Genomic DNA, 24,468 nt, shown 5'->3' with positions numbered 1-24,468 from the left:
ATTAGGACTGCCAACTTCTGATGTAAAAAAAGTGCCCTCCCTAGATTCCAAATAGGTCTGGACCTATGTGGGCAGAACCAAATAAAGGCCGTTTCCACACGTCGTTAAAGGGATGGCCCGCTCAGCGAACGCCAGCGGCTTTTCCCCTTGACTCCAGACATCTCCGTTTTCAAAACGGTTGCAGCCTGTTTGGCTTCCTTTTTCGGGTGCCTTTTCAGGGACCGCACTTTCCCACAGAAAGTGCGCCGAAAAAACAGAAGCCAAACACCCTGCAACCGTTTTGAAAACGGAGACGTCTGGAGTCAAGAGGGAAAGCCGCCGGCATTCGGTGAGTGGGCCATCCCTTTAATGACTTGTGGAAATGTCCAAAAACCAGTCAAGAGAGGATCTCTCCTCAAGAAAACCAGGATGAAATTTGGTGAGTTGAGGTTCCACTGTTTTTAATGCTATCATTCCTCCGCAGAACTTGTATGTGGAAGTTTAACCCCATTTTTACAAACCTGTGCTAAGTTAGGGGTGAGTGGCTTACCCAAGTTCATTTAAGTCATGTTGAGATGCAAGCCTGGGCCTCTCTCTGGTCCATGTCCAAGCCTCTGAAGGCCACATTGCACTGGCTTTGGGGTACTGCCTGGCAATCTCCCGGGTTACAGATGGTGCCTGGCTGAATGTGGAGTCTCAGGAGTCCCCAACCTTACTGAGCCTGTGGGCACTTTTGGAATGAAGGAAGAGTGGTGGGTGCCACCACAAAATGGCTGCCACGGGGGGTCTGGGGCAATCACAAAATGTTGGAAGGTTCCAAACCAATCATTGTCTCACGATGGAGGCAGCGGTTTCAGAATGGGGGCTTCCCGTAGACAAGAACAGAGATGCTCCTGGGCTTGTTCCTGCTCCAGTGAGATGGAGGAAAGTCCAGACAGGCTCTTTGCTTTTGGAAGAAGGAAGTGAACACCAGAAAACACAGTGCTGGACCCCATGGTGCCATGGTTTGGGGATGTTTGTCTTTTACCCAGATAACCAAACAGAACGTCATTTGGCTGGCTGGTGGGCAATGCTGTGTATTTTCATGTGTGGGAGAAGAGTGCAGGCCTGTGCTGTGCTGGTTCTTGCTTGGATCACGTCCGTCCTCCTTCCTGTCCTCCATTTTAGCCTCCTGACTCCTCTCTCTCCTTCTTTCCCCGGCTAGGACCTGGAAGTGCTATCCCAGGAGATCGTCCGTCTTAGCAAAGAGTGCGTCCCGTCCCCTGATGCCGAGCCCAGCCTGGACGACGTCGTCTGAGCTCTGTTCCGTCCTGTGGCCCTGCCCCTTCGCTTTGCCCTCGACTGCACTGCCAGCGAGGGGGGTGGAATCGGCACTTCTGCCTCCTCCTCAGCTTGATCTCTCCAATCTTGTTCTAGTTTTGGTTGGGGTGTTTCTCTTTCTCCAGCTAACTGTCTCTCCCCCTTTCCTCAGCCTAGCAAACGGTTTCTCCCAAAACTACCTCCCTTCATAGGCTGCTCCATTGGGACCTCGTCCTCCACCCTCACCCCCGTTTATTCTCCTACACAGCCTGGTTCTCGCTGTTTTTGGGGGGGTGGGGGGGAGCTCTAACTGCTGATCCCATTTGAGATGTACGGGTTGAAGCGGGCATGCTGCTGTAGCACTCCTTGTGGCCGGAGAGTAAATTGCAGCTTGGTTCTGAAGATGCTTTAAACACGCCAAGCCAGGGCCGTTTCCGCACATGTTGAATAATGCACTTTCAATGCAATTTAGCAATCCGTTGGAAGTGGATTTTTTTCTTTCACACATGGAAACCCAGTTCCAGATTATCACTAAAGAGCATTGAAAGTGCATTATCCAACATGTGCGGAAGCATGAGTGGAAATGTTGGGTACTCTGGTCTGGCATAACAGAGGAGCTGTGAGGCACTGGGGGAAACTACCTTGGAATAGGTTGGAATAACATTGTCCTGGGGGCTAAGGACAACGGATAACTTACCACATGCCTCCTCCTTTCCCTCTGCAAAGAACATCTGTGATCCCACAGCAATTCCCCTCTGATTTATTCCAATTCATCACCTTCTCCAGTTTTTTCTACCCCCTTCATTTTGCATGCTTAGTCCATCCTCAGCCTCCCTCTCCCAGCTCTGTCCAGCTGTTGCTGCTGTTAATTAAAAAAGAGTAAAAAATATAGATAAATATATATGTATATATATATATTTGCGCTGACTCCTTCCTGTGGGGTGGGACAGAAACCAAGCCAAGCAGTTCCTCCAGCTGCACTTTGCTGTTGGTGGAGGTGGCGTGAATGTTTATTTAACGTATCATGACTTACACAAGGCTGTAATTGTTGAGCAACTGATAATGCAAACAATGATTTTTGACTGGCTCGAGCTCTGTGTCTTTCCTTGTCTGAGGTGGGCTGAATGCTTGCGGCAGAGGAGTTTTCTGGGGGTGCCGTGGAGGGGGAGGAAATTAGGGGTTCTGTGCAACCAAGGCGCATTTTTATCCTAGCTCATTTTCACATCCTCGGTCCCAACGCTTCCACTTTTCAGCCAGGTTACCTTGCAACAGAAGTGGAGGTCGAAAAAAATCCATGTCCATCCCACTTCTGACACCATGTAATGTTGTCGTATCAGCTCAGACTACAAAAGACCCTCATGAAGTCGCTCAGACGTCCCACGTAGTAAATAAGTCAGTTTATTGGCATCACACAAAAGGTTCCAAACAAACGACCACTCCCAGACCTCAAGAACACCAACAACTAACTCGCAGGAAAACACTAAAACCCTAAACGCCTTTCAGCTGTGCTGGGAAATGGCTTCATTTAAAGAGACGTTGCAGCACACTGCTTTTCCTATCAGATGTTTCCATGTGGGCCTGTTCCTTGGTTTTATTTTACCCATGAAAATCATCGATATAATTGAGGCCTAGTTGCTGAGGTGAGAAGAGAAAAGGTATGAAGAGGACGGGGCATAGCCCAAATTTGTCATGGGAAGGGCCATGGCTGGGTGGCAGAACCTCCGCTTTGCATGCGGAAGGTCGCAGGTTCAATCCCAAGCATCTCCTCTTAAAAGGATCAGGTGGTAGGTGATGTGAAAGGCCTGAGGCCCTGCAGAGCCAAGTTTCAGCAGACAACGCTGACCCTTTGGGTAGACCAAAGGTCTTATTTGGTATGAAGCACCTCTGTGTGTTCCTGTGGCTTGTGGCACCTTGTAGAACGAACGTGACCTTGGTTTTGCATCTCCTCAGAGCTTTCGACGTCCACCTCTGGTTCCACAATTTGTTGGGGGTGCAGGACTACGAGCAGGAGAACAGCAGTAGTCCTCCACTAGAAAGAGGCAGGCTGTCTATACAAAGTCTCTCCTTGTGCTGCTTTCCGACCTCCTTGGCGCTGTGCAAAATTAGAACACTCATGCTCACAGAAGGGGAGTCTTGGTTAGGCTTGGGGTTGTACCAAATACCTGACAATCCACCACCCTTCGGGGGTAGATGCACGACTGGCACCAAAATACTTAACAGTTCTGCAGCATTTTTATTTAGGAAGAACACTCGGACAACGACCCAAGGTTTTCAGACTCTGTCCCGCAAACACCTAGCCTTTTTCTATAGCAGCGAATGGTGTCTGTTTGCGAACATGAAAATTAAAGGGCCGTTTTGACACGTCTTTAAAATAGCACGATACTCATGGAAGGCTGACGGCTTCCTCGCGTGATTTTTGAAGGCGGAACGGAGGCAGGCAGTGGTGGTGGCGCTTTCGTGGCTGCCTGCCTCCATTTTGTAAACAGATGGTGTCAAAAATCATGCAAGGAAGCCGGCAGCCTTCCGTGAGTATCGTGCACTGTTTTAAAGACGTGAAAATGGCCAAGATTTGCACTTAGACGATGCTCCATTGTAATGAAAGCTGCCCCTCTGAAATCCAGTATTAATGTGGTGAGATAGGTTTTACCCTCACTCCCTATGATCCATACAACCAGGGCTTTTTTTCTGGGAAAAGAGGTGGTGGAACTCAGTGGGTTGCCCTCGGACAAAATGGTCACATGGCTGGTGGCCCCGCCCCCTTATCTCCAGACAGAGGGGAGTTGAGATTGCCCTCCGCGCCGCTGAGCAGGGCGGAGGGCAATCTCAACTCCCCTCTGTCTGGAGATCAGGGGGCGGGGCCACCAGCCATGTGACCATTTTCAAGAGGTTCCGGAACTCCGTTCCCCCGCGTTCCAGCTGAAAAAAAGCCCTGCATACAACTAAATGGAAGCTAGTGAGTGTATCTCCTCTGCTCACTTCTGTTTCTTGGTGTGATCAAATCTTGGGTTTGGAGAGCAGGACGAAGAAAGAACATATATTATGTACATTTATTCAAGCCCTAATTGTACCGGGGGGAGAGGGTTGGGATTTGGAGGGTGTTTGCAGAGAGGAAAGTAGGTGACCTACACCAGAGGATATGCTAACACGAGAGCATCTCCTTTGCTGATGGGTGGCAACACCTGCTTGGTGGAGAATCACGAAGCCCCTGCTGCAGAGATAAATATTTCATTGTTATTGTTTCCCCCAGATCAAAGACCCGGAGTTTTATTTAGATTCTCGGGGGCGTCTTGGGATTTAGATAGGGCGGGGAAATCGGAGAAATGCAGGCACGGAGACTTTGTAGCTGAAAGCCAGATTTGGTGGGTGAAGAGTGAAACGGAGCAGTTCGGGAAGTTGTTGCTGAGCCTTTGAGAGTCGACTGGGCAAGGGGGCAGGCGAGATCCTCGCTTTTGGTCCCTCCCAGGCCAAGCAACATTGGTAACCTTCACCTTTGTCAAGCCAACCTTGCAATGGCAGGCAGTGGCTGATGTCAGGGCTAGAGGGCAGCTGTGACCAGTAGTCAAAGCTAGTGCTTCCATACCCTGTCGTGCGCCCGGCCTTTGCGCTATAATGGCCACATTATAGAGTCATCCACTAACTTTTATTTGATCAGGGAGGCAGCACTCAAGGTTGTACAGAGACTGCATATGTCTCGTAATTCTCAAAGCACAGGAGTGCATGTACGGTTGTGGAAGCACATTCTGCACGTGCTCAGCGGCACTCTTTATGCACATGTGCCAGGGTTGGTTCAAACTTCCGATGGGAAAACAAGGTTTGAAGTTATCCCTGTCACAATTGCCTCCCTCTCACTCCCCTCTAATCACCCCACTTCAAAATGGGGGGGGAACTCTTCTGAAAACTGGCCTCTATGTGCTAAGCAAGGACATGGGGCACTGGTTTGGTTCCTGCCGTTTCCCTGCAGGCTGCACACCTGTGCTTGTTGGGATCAAATTCTTCCCAGTCCCCACACCCTGCTCAATCAAACCCTGGATCTGCATGTAGCTTGGGATTCAGTGATGAAGGTGGACAAAATATCCTTTTGGTTTTGCTTAGGGAGTCTGACAGCGGTCAGAAAGCATATTCATCTGTCCTCTTGCCGAAAGGTGGCTTGGATTCTGCTGCCAGGGAACTGGTCTGGGGCAGGGCTGGCCCAAGGCGTTTTGTTGCCCCAAGCACAGAATGCCCCTCACTTCACCCTTGGGCCTTTTGCACCAGGGGCAAGTCAAGCCCCTGCAGCAATGCCACAGAAGGATGGACGTGGCTGGCCCAGAAGTGGGTGCTCCCTTTATCGCTGATACCTGGGGCTGAGCACAGAGCAGCAGCAGCAGCAGCTTCCTGCATGTTGGACAAAGTCAACTGGGACCACTATACATCGATCCTCCCGTCCCACTTGCCGTTTTACTCATTAGGAAAAACGGTACAACACTCTTAGGGCCCCAAACATTATTTTCAGAGTTTTGACCCTTGTTCAACATCGCAACAGCCCTCTGAAGCGAAGTGGGTAAGCGACCCATGCATGGACTTCTGACAGATCTGTAGGGGTGTGTGTTGTTTGTCGTTTTTCTTTTGATGCAGCTTTTCATTTTATTGTCTGCAGTTTAAATTGTTGGCTGCCAGTGGGTCAGGGTTGCTTTGTAATTTCTGTAAGTTGCTACAGTCAGTGAGAAAGGTGGCATAAAAATGAGAATAGAGGTTTTATTTATGTACTCAGTCATTTCGTTTATACCCTACCTTTCTCACCAGCAGGGACCTAAAGCAGCTTATGTTGTTTCTTCTCCAATTTATCCTCCTAACAACCCTGTGAGGTAGGTTAGGCTTCCAAAGCAGAGTGGGGGATTTGAACCTGCGTCCCCCAGACTCTAATCTGACAGTCTAACTCCAATATTCCTCTGGCTATCTGGCTGTTATGTTTATGGAACATCACACACCAGTTGAGTTCAGCTCATTAGCTTTGCCTCTCTCCCCTCCTATCAATGCAGTGAACTGATGAGGTGGGGGCAGCTTGCTGTGTTCCTGGCCTGTTTCTCATTTATTTACAGCATTTTCAGCCCCCCCCCCCGCCACTTTCTCTGAAATTGCACTCAAGGTTGGTTACAATCATGATACAAGCAACAATACACAGTTTAAAAAATCCACAAAAACAAACAAAACCACAATTTTCCAAAGGAGGTGTCCAGGAATCTCTTGCAATCATTCCAGTTGGCACGGCTTGCAGAATATTTCGTTCCACCTTGATCGATGGAAATCACCAGAGTGAGCTTTTACCAAGCATGGAAGGAAACTCACCTCTTCATCTCTGTAGACAATGAAGCTGCTTAGTGGAGAAGGACTGGCAGATGCAGCTGCCCCATTTTTTTATGACTGGGCTCCTGTGCTTGTAACATCAACCTGGCATGCTGAATTTTTTCCCCTGGCAAGGAAATAAACAACCAAGAAAGCTTTGCCTTCTTAATTTCTGTGCATCGGGGCAGCTGTCAATAAAAACATATCAGCCCAAGGGGAGAGAGGACTTCATATGCCATGTCACAACCTGTCAGCCATGGGGAGAGAGGACTGCATATGCCATGTTACAGCCTGTCAGGGAGCCAAGGGGAGAGAGGACTGCATATGCCATATCACAACCTGTCAGCCAAGGGGAGAAAGGACTGCATATGCATATCACAACCTGTCAGGGAGCCATGGGGAGAAAGGACTTCATATACCATGTCACAACCTGTCAGCCATGGGGAGAGAGGACTGCATATGCCATGTCACAGCCTGTCAGGGAGTCATGGGGAGAGAGGACTTCATATGCCATATCACAACCTGTCAGGGAGCCATGGGGAGAGAGGACTTCATATGCCATGTCACAACATGTCAGGGAGCCAAGAGGAAGAAGCCAGGCTTCAATGAGGAAGATAGCTTGAGAATCCAGTTCTGTTATACACAGAATCAGGCTTGGGGGAATCCATTTTTCCCTGGAGAACTGTACTAGAGGTACATATTAACAGGGTGAAGTTTTCCCAGAGTAGTGATGGGATAGCTGCATCCATTGAATTTCTGCATTGTGTGCAACTGCTAAAGGCATGGGACCCAGGGGAAGGGAAGCACCCCCAGGCAAACTGCATTTTGGTTGGGTCTCCCTTTCTTTTCTTTGGGGTTTGGAGCCCCCAGAGCTGAGTTAGCAGTAAAAGAAAAATCAGGAGGGAGGGACTCTGAGAGAGCTGTGCTGATTTTCCTACCCCTGAATAGGCCGAAGGTCTGCAAAACAATCACCACTTGCCGACTTTCCTTGCCTGTCGACCACCTCTAGATTTCTTTGCCAGGATGTTAAACTGTTAGGAAAGGTGAGATAAATACAGTGAGGAGGGGAAACTGAAGAGGAAACTGAAACTGAGGTAGTAGTGTGGGGGGCAGAACAGGAAATTGTGGGTGATAATGAAAGGTAGCAGACGGGGGGGAAGAGGATGAAACAAGGCTCGCCCTCCCTCCCTGCCAAGGGTATTCCCTCTTAGCAATTGGCACATCCCGGCAAAAGAGGTTTTGGACAGAACCCTAGTTTGTGTTAAGCCCTGCCCAAGGAATCTGGAAGCCATTGTGGTCTTGGTCATAGTGCTGGACTTGGAGAAGGCAAAACAAAGCTTTCCAGCCCTAAATGCTCCTCTCTCTCTGTCTCTTTGGGCCAAGCTAGAAGTGACGAATTACACTTGAATGGCAAGTGAACAGACTCACATGTATTCCTCCCTGTTCACTTGCCCTCCACTTGCACTCCACTCGATCACTACGTGGAATACATGTGCTGGCTATCTCAGAGGATAGGACTAAGAGCCAAGCTACGAGTGACAAATTACACTTGCCTGGCAAGTGAACAGACTCGCGTGTGTTCCTCCCTGTTCACTTGCCATTCACTTGCGCTCCACTGGAGAGAAAGTGAATGGCAAGTGAACAGGGAGGAATACACACGAGTCTGTTCACTTGCCAGGCAAGTGTAATTCGTCACTTGTAGCTTGGCTCTACATCTGGGCTTCTGCCTCTTTGTGCAAACCTGCCTGCCAGCAAGCACAAGCAAAGTGTTTCCTTCTAGGTGGGTTGGTTAATGCTGCCTATTACCATCAAAGGGAGAGCCATCATCTCTGCCACTTTCCCACCCACTTTGTAAAGCATGTAGGCTACCTATCACAAGGAAGGGGAAGCCATAAGTTCTGCCTCTTTCTCCTCCACCCTACAGGATTTCCAGCAGATACAAGCAAAGCCTTTCACCTGCCTTCCTAGCATATATAATGGAAAAACTCCAGCCACTTGAACTCATGGTTATATGGGATTGGAATCCTTCCCAAAGTCTATGAGATCGTTCAGTGATTAACTGAAACTGAAAATGTTGTGCACAGAAATGACAATCAAAACAATTTGTGCAATTGGAAGACAGGCTAACTGTTCTGATAAGACCATTTACCTCTCAGGCACATATCTACTGAGTCAGCCTCACTCCTCTAATGGCCCAGGAAAAAAGCAAGTCAACTAGGCACCAGAATAACTCTTGGATCAGAAGGTTTCTGTCCATTTTGTGTTGGAATAATGTTCATTTGTAGAATTTATTATATTTCTAAATCTCTAGATGAGATCACACAATTAGCAAATATCTGATTGCACACCCCAGCTTGGGTTGTTGTAATATCACTGTGAGATAAACCTGGGGAAAAGGTAGTGGCCAGAAGTTTAGCAAGCCAATGACTTTGGGCCTCAGTTGCCAAATTTTGAAAAGGGGAATGACAGCAGATTACCACAGTAATTGAGCTGCTGAAATATTTTTCCTTGTGAACAACGAAAACGCGACCTACTAACTCCAAAATAATAATGATAAGAAACAGTGAGTCAAACAATTAAATTTATACGAATACTGTCAGCGAGCCGTTTGAATGAACTTTACTTGTGTATGCTAAAATTGCTTCTTACCCTTCTGTAACTGCTTGGAAGAAGGAGAATCCGATACGGGATGGTCTAATGCTAGCGAACCCGTTGCGGTTACATTTTGACTATGTTTGTTAATTTCACGGTTTGAATGTACTGCTGAACTGACCTTCTTGGATGTTATACCTTTGCACATATTTATGTACAAAAACATATGAATGCACTAATTGTGTTGTAATCGACTTTGCTGGGGCTCCTTACAGTCCACTTTGCTCTTCGAGAGTCCTTTTTCCTTTTGGGGAACTTTAGGTTTACGCTAGGGCTTTTGTTAAGAGCACCTCAACAATATGTTCAACAATTACTTTACAGTATTCGTATAAATTTAATTGTTTGACTCACTGTTTCTTATCATTATTATTTTGGAGTTAGTAGGTCGCGTTTTCGTTGTTCACTTAGTATTACGTGACTCTCTCTTTTTGGATTTTGGAAATATTTTTCCTGGCATGATGGCAAAGAGATGAGACAAACTAATGCTTTGGAGGTACATATGGAACAGACTCGGCAACGCTGGAATGACAGTGACCACTCATTTCATTCTGGAATCATATAAAAGATGGCCAAGCCATCCCAGAGGAAGCATTGGCGAAGGTTTCTTTCCCTTTCTCTCTCTTGTCTCTCTCTGCGCAGACAAGAAAGTGATCTAAGTTATTAATCATTAATTTAATGTTGTTCTATTTCCAACTTGAATAAAATTTTTCAAAGATGAAGAACGCATCACCTGCCCAAGGCTTCTGTCATCAAAGGCACCAAAGCCCACAAGGAGCCCCGCCTGGGGAAATTTGGCCTACCCTCAACCGCAGCTTAATATCTGACCTTCTTCCAGTAAGATATTTTATCACCCCATGAGGTCCAAGCCACCCACCAATCAGCAGCACGGCCTCTGGACAGGTGGCTAGGGCTGAGCCCATGTACTTGATCAGTACTCACCTGGGTAGTTTGGCTGGAGAACTGGCCCAGCCCAGCCCAGCCCGCAGTGGTACAAGGCACCACCTAAGGATACTTTTTCAGCTGGAATTAGCAGTGCAAAGTTCACCCAGAAGCTTACACCCAGCCTAGGGATTTGTGAATAGACATGGGCACGAACCAAAAAAATTTAATGAACCAGCGGTTTGTGGTTCGGTGCCGACGACAAACCCGAACTAACGAACCAAAACGAACATTTCCCACTGACAAACCAGTTCGAGGTTCGTGGTTCATGGGCATCAGAACGGCCCCCGTTGGACTTAGAGAGCCCATATTCTCAGGGAGTGTTTAGCAGGCTCTCCTCCAGCCAGCACCCAAGTTTGGTCAAGATTGCAATAGGGATCTTGGAGTTATACCCTCTCCAATCCGAGGCCCCCAGGAAACTCCCATTTGATACAATTAGAGCCACCAGTTGACGTTGGCCCAGTGTACAAGGGGTTGACCGTCAGAATTGCCTATCAGGGTTTGCAGGGATGAGATTGGAGTGCCCATGGCTACAGAACACCCCCTTCCCCCTCCCTCCCCCGGGTGTCTTCTCCCATGTAACCAATTGTAACCAAGTTGCAGCTCCATGGTTGGAAGGAAGACCTGCCGATCAAGGTAAGCTGGGCTTCGATTCGGGTTTCCAGGGCGACAGAAGGAGTGCAGACAGAGTTCAGGCATTCCCCCAGCTCCGTTTCCAAGGGTATTGATTGATGGTGCCTGACTGTCTGGCTTCACGAACCGCGGGCGAATGCAACGAACCGGGCTTCCAACGAACGCTGGTTCGTTGGCCATGGACCCTCACGAACCGCTGGTTCGCAAACAGACGATCAGGTGGTTCGTGGGGGTTTTTTGGTTCGTAATGCGGTTCATACCCATGTCTATTTGCGAATACAGTTGCAAAATTTCAACTCTCATGGAAAAATAACTCATTTTTGGCTGCCTGGTGATGCATAGTCATTTAAATTTCACCCCCCCTCTCCGTGTGCTTTCCTCCTCCCACCCCCTCCCTTCTCCACGGTCGATAACAAGAGAGCCTGCCATTGATCAGCATTTTCAAAGCGCTCAGGTGAACAGAATCAATGACCTAGTAATAACAGTCCTTAATTGAGAGGAAAGATGGATGAGAAGAAATTAACAGTAGGCAGGAGGATTTGCAGGCTGCCCCTGCTGGGGGTGGGAGCTGCCATTAAACTTGCTTGGCCCGGAAGAGTTGCCACTTTTTCCAGGTGGCGTCCCGTGTCTTTAACAGCAACCATGATCTGCAGGCATTGGCTTTATCTCTGTGCTGTGAAATGCTCCAACTAAGGATTTCTAAAGCTCAAACTTCTGCAGAAGGTGCAAGAGAAAGCCAGGTCACTTTTCCTGGTCAGCTGCCAACAAAATGGGACATTTTGCACCAGGAGGGACGACACAAGTTTTAAACAGGACAGTCGCTGCTTTTTATATCATTACCAATGGCATTTCCTGTGGTTGAGGAAAAGCTCATTTCTACCTATCGGGCTTAGGGTTGCCAGCTCCAAATTGGGAAATTCCTGGAGATCTGGAGGGTGAAACCTGGAAAAAGTGGGGTTTGGGGAGGGAAAGGACCTTGGCATGGCATAATTTCATAGAGTCCACCCCCCCCCCCCAAAAGTAGCCATTTTCTCCAGGTGAACTGATCTCTGTGGCCTGGAGACCAGTTGTAATTCCAGGAGATCTCCAGCCACTACCTGGAGGCTGGCAACCCTAATCAGGCTGCAGTTAACCCCTGGCCTGGTGAGCCTGATCTTATCAGATGTCAGAAGCTAAGCAGGGTCGGCCTTGGTTAGTACTTGGATGAGAGACCTCCAATGAAGATCAGGGTTGCAGAGGCAGGCAATAGCAAACCACCTCTCTTAGCCTCTTGCCACAAAAACCCCCACCAGTGGTTGCCTTAAGTCAGCTATGACTTGAGGGCCCTTTCCACCACCATGCTGCAGTTAAAGGCTTAATTTTGTAACCTGTGTGACCTGAAGTGGAGTGTTGTGAAGGTATGGGTTGTACGGCCACTTTAAAAATTGATATAAATGAATAATAACTGGGAAGGAAAGAGGGGTACTTAGTTAGATTTTGTATGCTGAAACCTTCCTTAGTAAATCTTGCTTTTACACTCTAAAGTGGGATTTATTTTATTTTTTTATTATTTTATTTTATCATATTTATATTCCGTCCTCCCCGCAAGCAGGCTCAGGGCAGATAACAGCATTAAAACATAAAAAAACATTTCATATAAAACATTTAAAAGCATTGGGGTGGGTGGTGCATGGGGAAGAATGGAAAATGTTGATGAACTTGAGATTTGGCTCAAATGCACGGCCTAACTATTTCTAGAAGGCGGGTCATCACCAGGTAAGAATGCCAACTGATCAGAGGAAAGGCCGTGCTTGCTCTTATCCTTTGTCAGTAGCTTGAACTTAATCCTCCTTCCACCTGCTGAAGCTTTTCATAGCATGGAGATAAAAGCATCAGCACCTGCTGATGTCTGCAGGTCCAGCTCCTGTTCGAGGCACAGGAGGAAGGGCCAGAATAAAAGTTGGTGACTTTGCAGAGAAACAAGCTTATGGCTGGAAACATCAACTGATTTCCCAGCAGCTGAGTCCACAGCCAAACAATCCCAATCTTCCTGAGCATTTTGACCTCTTGGAGCAAGGATCTCATTTGCATCTTGGGTCCATTGAGGCTCAGCCCTATTAATGAAACTCTGAAAACCAGCACTCAACCACGGCAGCCTGAAAACGAGAACGTCTCTGCACATGTATCGACTATATTTCCCTCACCCTGAACATGCAGATCTGGATTTACAAGCTAAGCTCCCTTGATGACTCAAGCTAGGTTTGCCAACCTCCAGGTGGAGACTGAAGATGACCAGAAATGACAACTGATTTCCCCTAGAGAAAATGGCTGCTTTGGACAGCCATTTTAACCTGCTGAGCTCCAGCTCCTCCCCCAAATCTGCCCTTCCCAGGCTCCACCCCCTGAATCTCCAAGTATTTATTTTATTTTATTTATTTATTTGATCAAAATAATGTATTCCCCATTGCCACGTATGGATGTGAAAGCTGGACGGGAAAGAAAGCTGACAGGAAGAAAATTGATTCATTTGAAATGTGGTGCTAGAGGAGAGTTTTGTGGATACCATGGACAGCCAAAAAGACAAATAAGTGGGCGCTAGATCAAATCAAGCCTGAATTCTCCTTAGAAGCTAAAATGACAAGATTAAAGCTATCGTACTTTGGTTGCATCATGAAAAGACAAGATTCTCTGAAAAAGTCAATAATGCTAGGAAAAGTGGAAGGCAGTAGGAAAAGAAGACCTAAAACCAGATGGCTTGACTCAATCAAAGAAGCCTCGTCCTCCAGTTTGCAGGATCTGAGCAATTCTCTTAACGATGGGACGTTTTGGAGGTCTTTCATTCATAGGGTCGCCATAGGTCGGAGACGACTTCACGGCACATAACACACACACAAATTTATTTATGTCACTTATAGTCCACCTTTCTCACTGAGCCTCAAGACGGGTTACACAGTGTGATATTAGTACAGTCAGTATCAAGGACAATTTCATAAACAATGCCATAGGGCAAACAGACACAAGTTTACAAAGACAGAGCATTAAGAAGAATCCAATACAGAGTTGAAGAAATGCTGAAACAGAACTTAAGCAATTCTAGGACTGACATAGGAGCGCATATTTAAAGCAACAGACAGTACATAAGGCAACATGGGTGAAGTCTATGGTTCCTAACTCATTAGTGGAGCAACTGAGACCCTTTCCTACAATACAAACGCTTTTTTGAATAGATTGGTTTTGTATCGTTTGCAGAAAGCTAGGAGAGTGGGGGCTCTCCTGACCTGCTCAGGCAGGCCGTCCACAGGGTAGGGGCCACCACAGAGAAAGCCCGTGTATGGGCTGCTGTTGATTTGATTTCGCCCATGTGCAGGGCGGCACCAGCAGGAGACCCTGTTCAGATGAGCAAAGTTGCCAGGGAGGAACATACGGAGGGAGGCGGGTCCCGTAGGTATGCCGGAAGAGCTTTGTATGTGATAACTAATACTTTGAACTGAGCATGGTAACTGATAGGTGATTGCAGAACGGGAGTGACGTTCATGCTCCGGCTCGCTCCTGATACAGGGTTGCCCGCCTCCAGGTGGTGGCTGGAGATCTCCCGGAATTGGTGACATAAATCAGTTCCCCTGGAGAAAATGACTGTCTTGGAAGGTGGACTCTATGGCATTATAGCCAGCTGAAGTCCCTCTCCCTCCCAAATCCCACCCTCTCCAGGCTCCACCCCCCAAATCTCCAGGAATTTCTCAACCAGGAGCTGGCAACCCTATCCTGATAACAGTCGGGCCGCAGCGTTTTGCACCAATTGGAGTCTTCTAAGTAACTTAGATGGGAAACCTATGTATAGTGCATTACAGTAATCAAGTCTTGATTTCCAGCCTACAGCTGGCAACCATCTCAAAATCTGGAATGCTTGTCTGGGAAGAAAAGAACTGAATCCAGCAGGGAAGCCCCAGCTTCTGAGGGCAGGAAGAGACAAAAGTCCTCAGCTTAGACCAGCAAGACCCAGCAGGTCCATTTATGGAGGGCAGGAAGCAGTACTTCTGAAAAGGCCACATGCGATTACTCTGCAGGGGTCTTTGAGTCCAGGGGCAAACTCGCTCCTCGGCACACTGAAGGATTATTTCTATAAATCATGCAGACAAGTTTGCTGTGCATACCAAAATCACAAGTCCCTTTTCTTTAAAAAAAAGAAGCCTCTTCATTTTATTATGGAAGAATGAAAAGCTAACTCGAATACTGCTCATTTGCTGCATAATCTATATGCAAAATGCTCGAATATATCCTTTAAATCTTCCCAAAGAGGCTTTTGCTACCCGGCTTGAAATCTCTTCCTGGGTGGGCTGAGGTCTAAGCTGACATCCTAGCAGAGCAGGAAGCCTGTCTATTCTGAGTGGCAGAAGCTCTCCACTCCCGTCTGTCTCCCGGAGATCTCCTTAACCGGAGATGCCACGGAACAAAGCAGACACCTTCTGTAAGCCCATTGCTGAGTTCTGTTGCTTCTAGCCCTTCTTCTAAGCTTGGAGTTTCTATCTCAGGGGAAAAGAGGTGGGCTGTGGTATTTCTGGATGGTAGACGGATGAGCAGTCTCTCTGTGCAAGTTGTTTTTCTGGGGCGCATCTCTTTCAAACGCTGACATATCGGGGTCATTATCACCCGCCCATTACTGAGCTGGCTTTGAAGGATTCAGATTAAAGACTGGTTGCCGTCACAGGCTTGCAGCTAATTGAGAGCTGATGAAAGTATTGGGGAGGGACGGATTCTGCCTCTTTGGGAGCTGTGAATAAGGGGGGGGGGCTTGCTCTGTTTCATGTCTTGTTTGGAGAGGGTTGAGGACACCTTGGATCCAGGGATTTGTTTCTGGGAAAAGTGGTGGCGGAACTCTCAAGAGGGAAACGAGAAAGAAACACACGGGATCCTTTGAAATAATATTATTTTCACGCACTATTGCCGAGTATTTTCAAGAGGTGCCGGAACTCCGTTCCACCGTGTTCCCGCTGAAAAAAAGCCCTGCTTGGATCAAGTGAAAAAGAAGCATCTCCATGTTCTCCTGACAGCAGGTTTGACAGTAGACTGGAACCTGCAGATTTGCACCTAAACATAAAGTTGCCAGCTTTCCCGCCAACTCCTGTGACTGTGCCTCTAACAGTAGCTTCATTTGCAGACAGGAGCAATTGATACTGTTTACCTCTATGCTGTGAAAAGCTTATTTGCCAATGAAGTTGGAGTTAAGGGCTCACAAAAGACAGGCTTTTTTCCCCCTGGACAGTTGGCAACCTTACCTAGCTGCCAGAATCGGGGAAGATCTAAGGTGAGCAGATAACAAGGATAGAGTTGCCATGCTATTAATAGTTCTGCAAAGGAAGGTAGCTCAGCAGATGTTATTTCCCTGTTTTCCTCGGGCTAGCGTGACAAATGGCCCCTGCCAGAAGTCTTTCTCCTGACACTCTAAACATCCTAAAGTTGATACAGCTGCCAAAAAGGCCTTTTTCCAACTCAGTCTTGCCCAGAAGACAGCCCCTACCTTGACACCGCTGATCTAACCACCTGAATCCACCCCACAGTAATGTCAAGACTTGACTACGACGGTGCATGCCACACAGGGCTCCCCTCAAAGTCAACTCAGAGATTCCAGAAGCCCAGATGAGGCAGCCGGACCTCCAGAGAGTGTGCCAGGGCGGGAAGCCCAGGCTGGGATCAAAAGCAGGTGGCAATCCCCACCCACCCTTTACCCAGCTGGGATCAGGCACAGAACAAGGGGCAATACCTGCACTCCACCTTCACTCAGCTGGGATCAGGAGTGGAGTAGGTGCCAATGTCCGCCCCCTGCCTTCACCCAGCTGGGATCAGGAGCAAAGAAGGTGGCAATGCCCGCTCTCCCCTTCAACCGGCCAAGATCAGGATTGGAGCAGTTGGCAATGCCCACACGCCACCATCACCCAGCTGGGATCAGGAGCAAAGCAGGTCGCAATGCCCATACCCCACCATCACTCAGGTGTGATCAGGAATGGAGAAGGTGGCAATGCCTGCCCCCTGCCTTCAACCAGCTGGGATCAGGAATGGAGCAGGTGGCAATGCCCGCCTGCCCTTCACCCAACTGGTATCAGTAGGGGAGCAGGTGACAATGCCTACCCCCTTCAACCAGCTGGGATCAGGAGTGGAGCATGAGGCAATGCCCACCCCCCTTCACCCAGCCAGAGCAGGAGGTAATGCCCGCCCCCCACCTTTACCCAGCTGGGATCAGAAGCAAAGCAGGTGGCAATGCCTACTCCTTCACCTGGTCAAGGTCAGGAATGGAGCAGGTGGGCCAGACCTTTGTTTTTGGATTCCGCACAGAAAGTATATACAACAAGGATTGACATTGTTTTATTGGACATTCTCACTCACTAATTGGACTTTTGCTATCCAGGACCTGTGGAATAGAAATATGCTGGGTTGTTACTATGCACTTGCACTTTAATAGTTATATGTGCAATGAATTCATGTAGCAATTGGTAGCACCAGCACTTTATTATCTTGAGGTACCTGTATTTTAGCAATTGTATGAATGGTTTTCCACATGTGAAGTGTAGAATTAATTGTATTGTTTATTGTATTGATAATTGTTCATTGTACATGCATTTTATTGTATATTGAGTTTATATATTGTATTAGTAAATACATTGTGACTGTTAGCAAGGCTAGTACATGGTCATTGCTGCTATACCTACTTTGTAAATACCACTCTTTACTCTCTTTTTTTGCTGCTATTGGAATCCAGGGTGGAGCAGGTCACAATGGCCTTCCTCCCCCTTCACCCATCAGGAGTGGAGCAGGTGGCAATGCCTGCCTGCCCTTCACCCAGCTGGGAACAGGAGGGATGCAGGTGGCAATGCCCATCCCTCACCTTCACCCAGATGGGATCAGGAGCGGAGCAGGTGGCAATGCCCATTCCCCGCCGTCACGCACCTGGAATCAGGAGTGGAGCAGGTGGCAATGCCCATCTCCTGCCTTCAGCCAGCTGGGATCAGGAGCGGAGAAGGTGGCAATTCCCATCCCCCACATTCACCCAGTTGGGATCAAGAGGGGCGCAGGTGGCAATGCCCGTCCCCCACATTCACCCAGTTGGGATAAGTAGGGGAGCAGGAAGCAATGTCCCCTCCCCATCTCCACCCAGCTAGGATAAGGAGGGAAGCAGGTGGCAATGTCCATCTCCCACCTTCACGCAGCTGGGATCAAGAGTGGAGCAGGAGGTAATGCCTGCCTGCCCTTCACCCAGCTGGTATCAGGAGCGGAGAAGGTGGCAATGCCCACCCCCTGTAATCACCCAGTTGGGGTCAAGAGTAGAGCAGGGGGCAATGCCTGCCCGCCGCTCTCACTTAGCTGGGATCAGGCGCAGAGCAGGTGGCAATGCCTGCTCACCCTTTACCCAGCTGGGATCAGGCATGGAGCAGAGGGCAATACCCACCCTCTGCCTTCACCCAGCTGGGATCAAGAGGGGAACAGGAGGCAATGCCCCCCCCGCTTCACTTGGCCAGGATCAGTGACAGAGGAGGGAATACCTGCCTGCCGACCCTTCCATTACTAGGGTCCGTTGTGCAACCTTATGGGCCAGTCACTCTGAGCCAAATCTACCTCACCAGGTTGTTGCTGTGGGAATAAAATTGAGAAGAGAATGATGCTGTATGCTGCTGTGGGCCTCCCCTGGGCGGGGCGCTATTTATTTATTTATTTATTTATTTATTTCTTTCTTTCTTTATTTATTTATTTATTTATTTATTTGTAGTTCACCTTTCTCACTGAGGTTCAAGACAGACTGCACAGTCTGAGATTAGCACAGTCAATATCAAGGACATTTCCATAAACAATGCCATAGGGTAAATAGATACAAGTTCGCAAAGACATAGCAGTAGCAGGAATCCAATTCAAAGCAGGATATAAATATCTCAATAAATAAATAGACAAACCCCTCACTTCTTTCTAGTACTTCTGGGCGTGTTGTCCTATACTTATTTTAGGGATCCCCCCCCCCCAGCATGGTAGGAAAGTAACATTTATTTTTGTCCTGCCTTTCCTTTAAGTAGCTTAGGATAGCATGCATGATTTATTGATTTATTTTATTACTTTGTTTATATTCTGCTTTTCTCCCCAGAGGGGACCTAAGGTGGTTTGCATCATTCTTCTCCCCTCCATTTATCCTTCCCACAACCCTGTGAGTAGGGGTGCCAGCCTCCAGGTGGTGGCTGGAGATCTCTAGGAATTGTAACTGATCTCAGGTTGTAGAGATCGGTTCCCTTGGAGAAAAAGGCCGCTTTGCAGGGTGGGTTGTATGGCATTATACCCTGCTGAGGGTCTTTCCCCTCCCCAGACCCTTCCCTCTCCAAGCTCCACCTCCCAAATCTCCAGGAATTTATCAACCTGGAGCTGCCAACCCTAGAAGGTAGGCTAGGCTGAGAACATGTGACTGGCCCAGAGCTTTTTTTCTGGGGAAAGAGGTGGTGGAACTCAGTGGGTTGCCCTTGGTGAAAATGGTCACATGGCGGGTGGCCCCGCCCCCTGATCTCCAGACAGAGGGGAGTTGAGATTGCCCTCCACGCCGCTCAGTGGCGCGAAGGGCAATCTCAACTCCCCTCTGTCTGGAGATCAGGGGGTGGGGCCACCCGCCATGTGACCATTTTCAAGAGGTTCCGGAACTCCGTTCCACCGCGTTCCCGCTGAAAAAAAGCCCTGGGCTGGCCCAAGGTCACCTGGTGAGCTTCCATGGCAAAGAGATTGGAACCTAGGTCTATCCACTATACCAAGCTAGCTCTCCCCTGACTCTCATCTCCTTTGTCTTATCTTCATGCAAGAACTCTGTGAAGCCGGTTAGGCTGTGGGAAATGGTTCAAGTTCCACCTGTGAGCTTTATGGCAGAACAGGGTCTCTCCAGCCCTATACTGGTACTCTCACCACTACACAGCACTGTCTCCATGTGGAAAAGCAGCCCCTAATACTGCCATTGATGAACCCCTTGCTTCGGCCCTAAATTCCCCTCTGCCTCCCAGTTGCTAGCATCCCTTTGTTTTCCTGATGCTCTTCAGTCTCAGGGATGAATCTAGGAATATGAAACTGTAGTGTAGAAAAGAATCTCTGAGCACATGTAGAGTTCCCACCTCAAAGATTGTCCAATAGGAGGGGTTCTGCTTAAGCAGACCAGACGCCCATCCCGTCCGGTATTCTCTTTCTTGTGTTGGCCCACGCAGTTGTGTTCTCAGCATCTAGTACTGATGTAGTTATTGTTGTGCCGAAGTGATTGCCCATCACCACGTAGAGGGCAGGCGTAGGCAGAATGATACAAAACTCTGTTGCAGTAAAGGAGAGGAGCTTTTAAAAGAAAGCCCCCATGCTCCTCTGATTTGGGTTAGAATATTCAGACCTTTTATACTGCTATTACAGCAAGGCATACGTGTCTTTTGTGGTTGGGTGTCATGCTCCAAACCCGTGACTTCCCCTTTCCCCATGTATATTTTCCCGTGTACAGCCGGTGGGTTTTGTCATGTCTTATTGCAAAGTGTATTACCATCATCAACCGTTAGCTAAAGTAAGGCTGTTAGTTACTACTTATTACTGTTAACTATCTTGCAACGCCAAGCTGGTTACTATCACATACTGTCGCTATTGCTGCACAGGGTGACTGCTTCTGCACAGTATTGACTAGCAGGTGATGGGCTATCAAGTCTATCATTATGAAGGCTTGGAAGGTAGAAATTCTTCTTTTGATTATGCTCTGCTGGCTATATTAAAATTTTTGATTAGAGGAAAGACTTTGGATAAATATATAATCACATGGAAACCTCTTACTGACTTTATGCTTGAAACAGAACGAGAAGAACTAATGATACGCGCTCTTGAAGATTAGGAAGAAAAGATAATTAAGGGTTAAAGTTAAATTTAGTCTAGAATAAGTATTAGCTTTTGGTTGCTTCATATGAAAAATTGGTATGTATTCCTATTAATTAGTGTTTCTCTCCCCTTTTCTTTTATTCTGTTTTTCCAATTCCGTTTGTTGGTTTCTATACTTCTATTTAGTTTTTTTCATTTCCTTTATGACTGTATGTTTTATAATTATGCCGAAATTTTCAATAAACGTTATTAAAAAAAAGAAAAGAAAAAAATACAGAGCAAATAAAATAGGCATTTGCCCAGTTCTCCTCATTATTTTAGATTTCTACAGAGAGGGAGGAATTTTTTTAATACATAGGAAAGCATTCAGAAATATCGTACTTACACTCCCTGCTGTTGCGGTACAATCCACTCTACCTCTTCTTACAGCCAGGCTTAGATTAAGAGCTGCCCCCTCATCTTATGGTAAGGTTGCCAACTGTGGCTTGAGAAATTCCTGGACGCTTGGAGCAATGCCTGGGAGGGCAATGTTTGGGGAGGGGATGAAACTCAGTGCCGTATGATGCCAAAGACTAGTCCACCACCGCCCCAAGCTGCTGTTTCCTCTGGAGGAAGTGATCAGCAGTAATTCCAGGAGAACCCCATACCCCACCTGGAAGCTGGCAAATAGGGATGCCACTCTTCAGAGAGTGGCTGGAGTAGGGGTGCCATTCCCCCACCCAGGGCTGGGGATCCCCTGCTCCCACCCTCCCCCTGCCCCTGCTTACTTGGCCGGTGGAGGCCGCACTGCCTGGGCGGTGCAGCGCTCCCCCAGGCAGTGTGGCATGCTCCTGTGCCCACAGTGGGCCTGATTCAGGCCAAATCGCACCCCGCAGCAGGGCCCATTTGATGCCCTGGCGAGCGCGGGAGTGCTCCCGGGCTGCCCCTTGATCCGTGTGATGATGTCACTTCCTGGAAGTGATGTCAATGCACATGGTGGGAGTACACTCGCAACAGGAACCCAGGAATGGAGCAAGGTAAGTGTCAGGCCCCTGATCTCCCACCGGGGAGGGGTCAGGGGACCTGGCAACCTTAGGCTAGAGATCTCCTGTAATTACAACTCATCTAAAGGCAGGGTTGCCAGCTCCAAGTTGGGAAAACCCTGCCATCTCCACTCCCCCTCCAGGCTCCAGGCTCCAAAATCTCCAGAAATTTCCCAACCTGGAATTGGCAACTTTACTGGCCAACCTATCTTGTGCTAGTGAGTTCCACAAGTTAACGTTGCAGCGTATGACTCCTTGTCCACTGGTCATGCAGGCACTGACTTCCTGGGGTTGGAGCCGTGACTTCTGGGCAGACCTGAGACTCAGCCTCTCTCTCCACGTAAGCCTGGCTTCATTCCCAAACCACCGCATGGACTCTGACTTCGGTATTTCTGCCCCCGTCAGTAGCTCCCTGTCCCTGTGGCCTGCTACCTTCTCCGGCTCTGCTCACGTCTCCAAATATCTCAGCTAGATTGGGGAGGGGGGTGTACTTGGTTGTACGCCAGCCTTGGAATTGGGAGGGAGGGGTTGGCTTTTGGCCAAGGTAATGAACAGCTCCTAGCCAGAGCCAGTATCGATCACTGCTAAGTGCTGGTTGTGCCCTCGTTGCTGATGCAGCGCTTGATTCATGCCCGAACGTCCAATTTGGAGCCGGTGGGGAAGGAGAAAGCCAAGGGAGGAGATTTGCTGAAACACCAGGAGATGGAGACTCTGGCATCCTGGGGCATTTCCTGTCTCACCTGGAAGCGAATGAATCACACAGCCTGAGGTAGTGTAACAACATTGGTCCTGTCCAGGGCTTTTTTTCTGGGGAAAGAGGTGGTGGAACTCAGTGGGTTGCCCTCGGAGAAAATGGTCACATGGCTGGTGGCCCCGCCCCCTGATCTCCAGACAGAGGGGAGTTGAGATAGCCCTCCGCGCTGCTCGGCGGCGTGGATGGCAATCTAAACTCCCCTCTGTCCGGAGATCAGGGGGCGGGGCCACCAGCCATGTGACCATTTTCAAGAGGTTCTGGAACTCCATTCCACTGCATTCCTGCTGAAAAAAAGCCCTGATCCTGTCAGATTTTGTCTCACTTTCTGTCACCCGGGCAACCAAACCTGTCAGAAATTGCCTAATGGAAGGTGGCTGTTCTAAACAAATGCTTGTCGGATTTGGCCCCAGTCACTTAGTAGAATGTTAACTACCAAAAAAAAAAAATAGAACAGAACCTCTGAGGATGTACAGAGTGTCTGAATTAATAAGCAGTCAGATTAATAGATTGACATATATATAGATATATATAGGTTAACAAACAGAACATAGAGAAAATAATTAATTATAAGGACTAAATATAAGGAGCGATTAACTAACAATATTTTCTTTTTTTTTTCTGACAAGTTTTGTACCAAACTGAATGTCTGAAGATATAGATGGGTCAAATTGATTGACTACGTGAGGAGAGATATATAGAACTATTATAAAAAGATAGAATGAGTAATATATATAGAGAATAAGTCAAATTGTTTGATATAAACGAATGTATGATCTATATGGTTTATGATATATAGAATTACCTGAAATTGAAAAATTGGGATAAATTGTTTATCTAAGATGGAAACAAAGGCTTACAGTTTGGGCATATAATGTTAAAAATAGTTAAGGATGTACTGCTTAGAATAATGGAGAATATATATTTGTTTTAGATAGAGGAAGCTAATAAAAGTAAGGGAAAGGGGACAAAGGGTTGGAAAGCTGTTGGAAGTCAACAAAAAGGGGGGGAAAGGGAGGGGGTTAGAGATGAAAAAATTGGGGAAAATTGAATGTAAATGTGGAAATAATGGATTCTAACCCAATAAAAATTTTTCAAAAAAAAAAAAGGATGTACAGAGTGTCTTTGGGAGGTGACAGTACTCAAGCTGGTTGGATATGAACTACGAAAACGGAGTGCAGAGCAAATGGATCTTTCGGGTGGTGGAGCAAGCACTACATATCTGCTATGTTGGGGAATACTCAGAGGAGATTTTAAACAAACAAACTAAAGATGATGGGCTAAGCTAGGAGCATCAGTCAGTATCAGGGTTGGGCCACTGGTCTATCATGCAGTCAGAAGCAAGACTTGCAGGAGGAAGAATTCTATTGCAGGTTCTGTTTTCTAGGCCGTGTTCATATCCATGAAAAATCCATCAATCAAATCAAACCACCCATCTACTCCCATTTGTTTGCTGTTTTCTCAACTGTTTGACATGATCAACACTTCGTACATGGTTTTGCTTGCGAGCACACTGCGTCATGGATTTCGTAGTCTTATAACCCACATGCTCTGTATCACAAGATACAGAGCATATCACAAGTCTTAAGGTTATCCAGAGAACAATTTCTTGTGCCTGTGTGTTGCCACCACGTACAGGTGTGCAACTAGCACACACACACACCCCGGAGGGCATCAGTTCATTGTAGGGTTGCCAACCTCCAGATGAGGCCTGGAGATCTCCTGGCTTTACAACTGATCTAGAGACATCAGTTCTTCTGGAGAAAATGGCAGTTTTGGAGGGTGTAGTATTATACCCTGCTGAGGTCCCTCCCCTCTCCAGGCTCCACCTCCAAAATCTCCAGGAATTTCTCAAACTGGAGCTGGCAATCTTAGCCTGGGGCAAAAGCTTTTATGTTTCAGAGGGAAGGAACCACTCTAGGAAATGGGAACTCTGCAACTTTTCACTTAAGTGGGAAGACATAAAGCTTCCTCCAGATCTAAAGAGCAAGCAACCTACTTCCTTCCACAGGACTCAGAATTTTTCAGGGGTCTGGATTC

At 47.7% G+C, this 24,468-nt stretch overlaps 1 protein-coding gene across 2 annotated transcripts in view; it reads left to right on the top strand.

The window, feature by feature from the left end:
* GRIPAP1 (GRIP1 associated protein 1) overlaps window positions 1-2,369 on the top strand; it is a 73,761-nt gene extending 71,392 nt beyond the window's left edge. For both annotated transcript variants that reach the window (XM_055003430.1, XM_055003429.1), the window contains one exon: window positions 1,184-2,369. In XM_055003430.1, the coding sequence (XP_054859405.1) occupies window positions 1,184-1,276 (93 nt within the window). In that variant the 3' untranslated portion in view covers window positions 1,277-2,369. The remainder of the gene's footprint in view (window positions 1-1,183) is intronic.
* The last annotated feature ends 22,099 nt before the right edge of the window (window positions 2,370-24,468 follow it).

The sequence above is a fragment of the Eublepharis macularius genome, chromosome 19 (genome assembly GCF_028583425.1).
Source record: "Eublepharis macularius isolate TG4126 chromosome 19, MPM_Emac_v1.0, whole genome shotgun sequence".
Lineage (NCBI taxonomy): Eukaryota > Metazoa > Chordata > Lepidosauria > Squamata > Eublepharidae > Eublepharis > Eublepharis macularius.
Note: the sequence above shows the minus strand (reverse complement) of the source record. Positions and strands in the feature narration are given on the sequence as shown.